The sequence below is a fragment of the Frieseomelitta varia genome, unplaced genomic scaffold (genome assembly GCF_011392965.1).
Source record: "Frieseomelitta varia isolate USP_RPSP 00005682 unplaced genomic scaffold, Fvar_1.2 scaffold_376, whole genome shotgun sequence".
Lineage (NCBI taxonomy): Eukaryota > Metazoa > Arthropoda > Insecta > Hymenoptera > Apidae > Frieseomelitta > Frieseomelitta varia.
In genome coordinates, this window is record NW_025110119.1 from 358,279 (window position 1) to 366,968 (window position 8,690).

Consider the following 8,690-nt stretch of genomic DNA (forward strand, 5'->3'; position numbering starts at 1 on the left):
AAAAAAAAGATAAAAAGAAGGGATGTGATCTATAAATCGTAACGTGTGCAAATTCTCTTACAACTTTACAATATTGCAAAAAAAAGAAAAAAAAAATTGTACAGTAAGAAGAACAAGTAAGTATTGTCCAGTAGAATGCTATCTATCTTAAAATGTAAAAAAAAAAGATAAAAAGAAGGGATGTGATCTATAAATCGTAACGTGTCCCTTTCCGAACGCAATAAATTCACGCATGACACTATCTTTTACCCGCACTTCTAAAAGCAACGATGATATTTTAGACACCGAAGCGCGATCTTTATCAACGAAGCTGACAAGACGGAGAGGAGTTTTTCATTTTTTTTTCTTTTTTCTTTTTTTTTTTTCTATTCAAACAGCATGAAACATCTTGTGCTCGCGTATAATCTAAACAACGAATTATGTACATACCCCGGGTGTTTGCTCATTTTTACCTTCGTACGCCTCGTTTTTTCGATGAACGAGTCGCGTAAAAGTCACTGGGTCGCGCAGTGTATTCCGCTGTAACGTAGAAACGAAGCAAAATTGAAAAAAAAAAAAAAAAGAAAGGAAAAAAAGAATTTCTCTTTGGCCGTGCCATTCGACGACTGGTCGCAAACGTTTTCATCGCGTTTTACGTGGTGTCTACACGTTTCCTCGTTTCGTATAGCTGTGACGACGCGATGGTCAAAATTTATCAAAAGGTGGTAGAAAGAGCGACGATTAATCAGACTGCGAACATTTATGCGAGTTTTCATACTTTCAGCAGCTGGAAAAAAATGGCCCCGCGCGTCACCCACGCGGATGAAGTATCATCGATACGATACGATACGACACATTGTATTTCGAACGATTTCTAGCCCCTTTTCTTCGTGCGTTTTTTGCACACTGTTCGTGTGTGTGTGTGTGTGTGTGTGTGTGTGTGTGCGTGTGTGGCGAAATTCGACGCATAAAGATCCGCAGCCGAGCGAGAAAATAAAATGGTAGCGTGCCTCCCGTGACAGCCGTTCGGGAACGTGACCGAGCGTGTAGGTAAGGATAGAATGGATGGCGTAGAAAAATATAAAATATAGTTATAGATTTCGTGAAAACAGCGTAGGTAATTCAATTTTCGCTTCCGCGCTCGGATTCCACGCGCGTTGAATAACGGCGCTGAGACCTCGCTCTCGTACGTTTTTCGATTGATTATCATTACTTTCGGGTATACAGCTCGTCCATTTTACTCGGCAAACTTCCCCACAAAATACTTTCCCTCCTCTCTGTGCATACCATGCGGTATATATATTTACGGTGGATATACAATAATCCATCCATAGTGTTTCGAGCGTTGTTCATTGAATTGTCAAACCAGTGTTTGCGTGATCATCGTTTAGCGTAACTTGGAAAAATTGTCGTTCCGATTTGGCGCGACTGTGTGCAGTTGAATGAACTGTTTCTTTTCGTTCAACTTAACCAGTTTAAATTCAGTAAAACGCTTTATCGAGGGTAAGATGCATCGTGTTGGACACGAGGTTCTTTGTTTTTTTTTTTTTTTTTTTTTTTTTTTTTTTTTTTTTTTTTTTTTTTTTTTTTTTTTTTTTTTTTTTTTTACTTTTTTTTTTACTATTCCACGCGAGTTATTCTCGTTAGTTCGAATATTTCGCGCGTTGAAAATCGTTGAAAATCGATTCTCGAGAGACATATATGTACATGCATGTATATCTCGCACGCGGGCTTAAAAAATGCGTACGTTCGTTATGTACAAGAAAAAAACATGAGAACAAGTTAGAGAATATAGCTTCTTTACTTAGATGAGGGGGGCTGGTGGGGTGGGGGGCTTTGTCAGAGCGCGCACCCCCTTCGCGAGGGTGGGGGCAATCATCAATCATCGATCGTGTGTTGAACGCTGCGAGACACAAAAGAGTGGAGAAACCAAGAGTGTAACAACGTGTTTCCCTTTTTTTTTTTTCTTTTTCGGTTTTTTTTTTTTTCTGTTTTTCTTTTACTTCTTTGTAATATATAATGCACTTCGGGTTTGTTTCCTTAAGCTTTATAAAATTCTCGTTTTGTTCGTCTATGTCCATTGACTCTTTTCAATAAAGAAACTTGGTTTACTTCGATTGTCAATGCTGCACTTTCGATAATACGGAGGAGACGCTTCGTTTCGCATGATCCTTCAGTTTTCTTACTTTTTTTTTTTTCTTTTTTCGTTTTGCGGGGAGGGGGGAACGAAGCGAGAGAGATTTTCGCAAAGCAGGGACACACGGAGAACGTGAGGAGAGTTTACACGTTTGCCTCCACATGCGTGCGCTTCATTGCCAGTGTACTTGTTACCAACATCTCTGCGAAAATTATAATAATAATAATGATAATGATACGAATCGATCGTTCTCATCTCTTCTCTCTCTCTCTCTCTCTCTCTCTCTCTCTCTCTCTCTCTCTCTCTTTTGTCATTTTAAATAATCAGCGTATATCTCTTTCCAATGTATCGTTTCAAATGTACAATTAACGTGAATTAATTCAATTAATTTTCATTAATTTAATTAAATTAATTTAAATTATTCGAAATAATTTGTCGCCCTACGACTTTCGAAACGAAATGTTTCACTGGTGGTTCTTTTACGGCTTCATGTCCTTTGACATCTTTTTCTATTTTTCTCTGAAATTGATGTATTTCGATGATTATTTCCATTATATATGAATGAATTGTTATTTCTTCTCTTTTTTTTTTTTTCATCTCGTACTGTCGACGAGTGACAATCACATATTTAATTTAACAGATGTTGTAAGAGAGCGTGTAAGAGAGAGAGAAAGGGTGAAAAAAATCGCTCGTACTTTCTCCGATATATCGTGCCAACTTTCTTTCTTTCTTCCTTTTCTATTTTTTTCTCTTTAAATTGACTGAAATCGTGGTAAACGCATGATCGAAGCACGAATTGTAAAAACACGAAGGGGGAAACTTCGTCAGGTCGATTTTCACTTTTAGGAAGAGGCAATGATATGTACTTAGCCTACTGTATATGTAACAATGTATATGTATATATATACGTATATATCTGTATATACGGATAACGCGAGCGACTTCTCTGTTTTTTTCTTTTTTCTTTTTTTGGTTTCACATCGATCTGCACGAATTGCAAACGTTAGAGTTGCACACCTGTTTAGTTCCTCGCTTACGCGAACCTTCCGAGCAAATTCTTAACGAAACGGCGTTTTTCCTTTTTTTTTTCTTTTCTTTTTTAATTTCGCGACTTGTTATAAATTCGTAGAATATCGCGTACCTTGTTGAACGAACCTGAAGTTCGTTTCTCTGTCGTAAGGAAAAGCGTGAAAAACAGGCGAGAAACAAGGAAATCGAAACGATATGGAAAAAGAAACTCGTACTCTTTGTTGTTCGAATTGTTTCCTGCCTTCTAGTTTCGTACGCAACCGAGAGAAACCTAACTCAAAATGAAAATCATCCACTCGACCTTATTTCGAGCGGAAGATTTCGCGTAAAAGTTATCGTTCCGTTTTTTTTTATCCTTATCGAGCTACAATTAGGCTTGAAGTCGAAGATCGTTGCGAAACTGGAGGGATGCATGAAAGAACATGCAACCAGGATTAAGTTGAAAATGCACAAGCAAAAAATGCAAAAACGCGTAATTCTTTTTATGGAAATCGCTTCTATTGCAAACAATTATTATTTAATAATACCTATTATAATATAATTATTTAACAATTATACCTATTATAATATTATTATTTAATAATTATAATAATATAATTATTATTTAATATATAATAATATTATTATTTAATAATAATACCTAGTATAGTATTATTATTTAATAATAATATCCAATAACTTGATAGCTATTTGCGTTTTATTGCAAACAATTATTAAAAAGAGGATTGTTCACATTTTGCTGCAAACAATTATTAAAAGAAAATAATTGCCTGACTTTCGTTGCATTTTTATTGCAAACAATTATTTAAAAAAAAAATAGAAAGAAGAGTAGAAATTTCTTAGAGCTGGTCACTTTGCTTCCGTGTTTCCTTATCACAAAAAAAAAAAAAAAAAAAGGATGAAAAATTACAAACTCCGTTTTTCTTTCTTTCTCTTCTTTTCTTTTCTGATCAACCGATTAATGTATTTATTAGACGTGTCGCTCTGATCTGAAGTTATTACGCGAGTAAATTTAGACGTTCTCTTTTTATTCCTTTAACACGGGGGTTTCCTTAATCTCTCTCTCTCTTTCTCTCTCTCTGTTAAACTATGGATTTTGTCAATGTACTCCGTTTGCTAACATAATTTTAAGGAGCGTATCAACACAGTAACATCAAGTGCTCTTTGCAGACTCATGTCAATACATTGCTAAACTCTTCGTATATTCAATCCCGAATGTATTTCGAAAGTAATTTCTTCGTCTCGACGTTTACTTTCTCGCCAAATAAACTCGCTTCTGTTTACGTTCCGTATTGTCCAATTAACAATCTGCACTCTACATAATCGCTACGAATGAATCGAAAATATACCTAACACGTAGCATTTAGGCTGGTACAATATATATATATATATATATATACCAGTGAAAAAAATCATTCGAAATGCAGAGTGTGTTTGGTAACAAGGATGATATCGCGTCATAAAGAGAGAGAGAGAAAAACATTTCTTTCTTTCATTTCGATGGAAAAGAAAAAAACGCTCGAGGTTTGGATGATCCTGTCGAATAAAACGCTTCGTAGTGTTTCGTAATGCACGATCGTTTCTGAAAGAGTGTTCTCCCTATTGCCAGACACTCTGGTACGGATGAAATCGAGCGGACGTGTTTCAATGAACACGTTTAATCGACGAACTATCGACGCACAACTATTCGGAGAACATGTGGGGAAAAAAAACGTGAAAAACTTTTTTTCCTTTTTTCTCGAAGTGTAACCGCGCAACATAAAACTGCGAACTCCCCGAATTTGAAGATAACCCGCCACGGATAATTTCCCGGTACTCTCCCTTGCAATTCGTTGTGCTACCATCACTCGCGAAAACGTCCTGGAGCGCTTTGTCGTCGTTGTTCGAAAACTTGAACGTCTGAGAGGGGGAGGGGGGGCTTCGTGCGTTCAAAGATGACCCCGAATCGTCAAAAAGTTACGTCCACGTTCGTAAATCGACGTTCAACCTCGGAACCGTCGATCCTAAATTTGTGCGCCTGTTTCGCGTCAAGCTCGAACGCAATCTCGCGAAAAGAGATCTCCCCTTTCTCTGCGATCACGTCTCATAAGACAATGAAAGACCCTGCAACTCTGATTAATGTTGTCCTCTTCGCAGTTTTTCTTTCTTTCTTTCTTTTTCTTTCTGTCGTGAACAGAATGTACGTGAATTTGCATTACTCGTCGTCCTGGATACTTTCCAAGGTAAGTACGTTAGTTCCTTCGCGCGTAAATTCAAACTCGTGGAGGGGGAGGGGGAGGGGGCGCCTCTGTTGTGTTCTTGCCGCGGTCCGCGGCACTTAAATCCGATTACGGATCACCCCGGGGAAAACGTAATCCCCGTCGGCGAGTTTCTCTTCTCGGGAGATTACTCGAAATTCACGGTAACGCGAGTCCAGACACGAAATCAGAACGTGCGCTCTCCTTTCTCGGCGATTGTCTGCGTTCTTGCCAATTTTACCCCCGGAGGATGTCACCGTGAACAGATCTTTATCGTCGTGAATCGTTAAACGTGTCCGTGTGTATCTGTGCGTGTGTATATAATATATAAATATATATATTTATATATTTATATATATTATGCATGCACGCGCACGATGATACGCGCACCTGGCGCGTGTACGTACAACTCTAGACAACAACAAACTCCACGACTCGTATGAAAGACAAAGATGTACAACACCGAGATGAATTGCTTTCATCGGGTGTGTTGCTCGGTCGGTTGGTATTTATTTCTTTCTTTCTTTCTCTGCTTTTTTTTCTTTTTTCTCTCTCTACGAATGTTTCTCGACGATATAGCGTATTGTTAACGATAGTCGGTCATCCCGGACACGGGAATTAAGGGGCCAGCATTTTTGAAAGCTCCTCGTCCTGAAGGCAACCTTTCAAAAACTCCTCCTCGGTTAGTTGACCGTCATTATTCTCGTCCATTCTTGCAAATATGTTCTTCGCTCTCTCTTCCGCGCTGTCCGCCGGCCGGTTGCTCGAGCACGCGCCGAGCATGTCGTATATCGCCTACAAATATACAAAATACAAAATCTTTTTTTTTTTCTCCTCTATCTCTCTTCCCTTCTTTCGTTCTCGTCGATTCTCTCGATTTTCTCGTCGATCGCGAGGAAAGTCGCCACGTGTTCGTTCAGACAACACACAAAATATCTTCTTTCTTTTCTTTTTACTGATCTTGTATCAACTTTCACTGACTACGAAAGACAATTTAGTGTTGCGAAATATTATCTTTCTCTATCTAATTTTTATCGATTACGACGGAGATAATTCGCGCCCGGTCAGATCAAATACAAAATGCTCTCTTTCTATCAAAATTCTGTCAATTTTCAACAATGAAGATAATTTGTTGCTGCAGATTTAAATAAAATGTAAAGTATTCTTTCTCCAATTCTGAAAATAATTTTGTTCGTCACATGCTCGTTCAGATAAAGCACAAAGTGTACTTTTTTCTACTAATTCTGTTAATTTTCACCAACTACAAACAGATAATTCGTCGCTTTAAAAAATATTTTTTCTACTATTTTTGTTGCTTTAAAAAATACTTTTTCTACTATCAATTTTATCAATTTTTATCAATTACGAGGATGATTTAACGCCTTTCTGTGCTTGTTCAGATAAAATAACTTTTTTTACTAATTCTGACAATTTTCACCGATTACGAAATTAATAATTTGTTGCTGTCGCGTGACATGCTCGTTTAGATAAGATACCAAATATTTTTCTTCTGATCAATTTCCTCAATTTGTTCCCTCCCATCCCTTTCCCCGCTGCGACGCGATCGTTTGGATAAAATACGAAACAGAAACACGATGTTTTCAAAATTCGCTTCAGCTCGTTCCGATAAAATACAAACTACAATTTTCTTCTGTTAATTTTTTCTGTTAATCTTTTCTTACTAAAAAGTGTCTGACACGTCGTGTACATTTCATCTTCGATCGGAGTGTATTTCGTTGGAGCGTTTCGCAGTTTTCAAATCGAACGCGATATTGCTACTTTGTCGAAATGCCACGAATACGGAAACCGGCGTTCTCAAGTTCGAATGAAATACCAGCGGTGCCTCGTATTACATTTTCAGGAAAGAAATCTGCCGACGTCGACGTGAAAGAGCAACCAACCCCGGCGCGAAGTGACGCGGCCCCTTTTATGCCGCGTCTTATCTACAAGCTATAAACGCTCGCTATCCTTACGAAATAAAAAAGGAAAAAAAAAGGGGGAGAAAAAGCCGTGGAAGCAGCTCGAGAACGTCTGCCAGAACGAGAACCCGTCCCTCGAGTGACATTAAAGCTTGTGGAACACGTAATACCTGAACGATCTTAGTCATTTCTTGAATATCAATGACGCCGTTCCCATCAACGTCATACATACGGAAGGCCCACTTCAGCTTTTCCTCCGGCGTACCGCTAGACGTTACATCGATGGCCAACAGAAACTCCTGCAACGTGAAAATTAATTGCTCGCTGTAATGAAGAAAACCGGCGACGCCCCCATGATTTATAATACGTGATATAATGTATAATGTGATATGTAATATAATATGTAATGTAACATGTAATATAACATATAATCTAACATGCAATGTAATATAATATGTAATGTAATATAGTATGTACTGTAATATATAATGTAATAAATATGTAGTGTAATATGTAATGTAATATGCAATATAATATGTAATGTAATATGCAATGTAATATGCAATATAATATGTAATGTAATATGTAATATATAATACAATATATAATATTATATTATTATATAATATAATATAATATTATATTATATTATGTTATTCATTAATGAATGATCACTAATATAAAAATACATACGTATTCCTGACATTACGAGATTGTCTCTCAAACCCCTCGCTTATATTTATATTATATTTAATATTAAATATTAAACATATCTAATATTTGTAAAGAACTTTATAATTAAAATATTTATTAATATTCGCAAATAATTACTAATATTTAGTATCAGAGTTTTTAATATTTATGATGAAAATGAGGTACGGATCTTGAATATACAGGATGATTCACGTAACCTGCACACCTGAAATAACTATTAAATTATGCGTCTAATGAAAAACTGTTTGATACAAAAGTTGTATTGTAAAATATGGCGTATCGATTTTTTATTACGTGTTGCGAAATTTTCAAAGTCAGCTTTATTTCTTTTTAGTTTGACCATATATTTTCTTCATCATAAATCAAACGAATATATGTGTGTGTGTGTATCTGTTCTTTGAACTCAATTTTTTTTAATTTTTCCCGGATCAAAGTAAATTTGTTATCGCATCAACATCACTGGTAATTTTATTACTGGCCGATACTGTAGCTACACAGGAATATAGACTCGAATATAGCGTCTGTCCGAATTTCCACGAAGTTCTGGGAAACATCCTTGACCTCTCGCGTAGCATAGAGCGTTACGTAGCAAAGTGTGATAAATTGCACATATATATACATATTTTTCTGAGGTCCAAAAGGAAGAAGCGCCCTCAAAGCGAGATTAGTTTAAAA

General features: G+C 36.7%; 1 protein-coding gene and 1 long non-coding RNA gene across 2 annotated transcripts; both read right to left on the reverse strand.

The window, feature by feature from the left end:
- Positions 1-1,257: 1,257 nt before the first annotated feature.
- Positions 1,258-2,397, reverse strand: LOC122531121. Its single transcript, XR_006307197.1, has 2 exons — positions 1,589-2,397; positions 1,258-1,511 (listed from the first exon to the last, which is right to left on the reverse strand). It is a non-coding gene; the product is annotated as an uncharacterized LOC122531121 (long non-coding RNA).
- Positions 2,398-4,092: 1,695 nt separating this feature from the next.
- On the reverse strand, positions 4,093-7,621 carry LOC122531119 (neuronal calcium sensor 2). The gene is made up of 2 exons (XM_043658724.1): positions 7,472-7,621; positions 4,093-6,177 (listed from the first exon to the last, which is right to left on the reverse strand). The coding sequence occupies exons 1-2, from the start codon at positions 7,529-7,531 to the stop codon at positions 6,001-6,003; spliced, it is 237 nt and encodes a 78-aa protein (XP_043514659.1). The 5' UTR covers positions 7,532-7,621; the 3' UTR covers positions 4,093-6,000.
- Between the last annotated feature and the right edge of the window lie 1,069 nt (positions 7,622-8,690).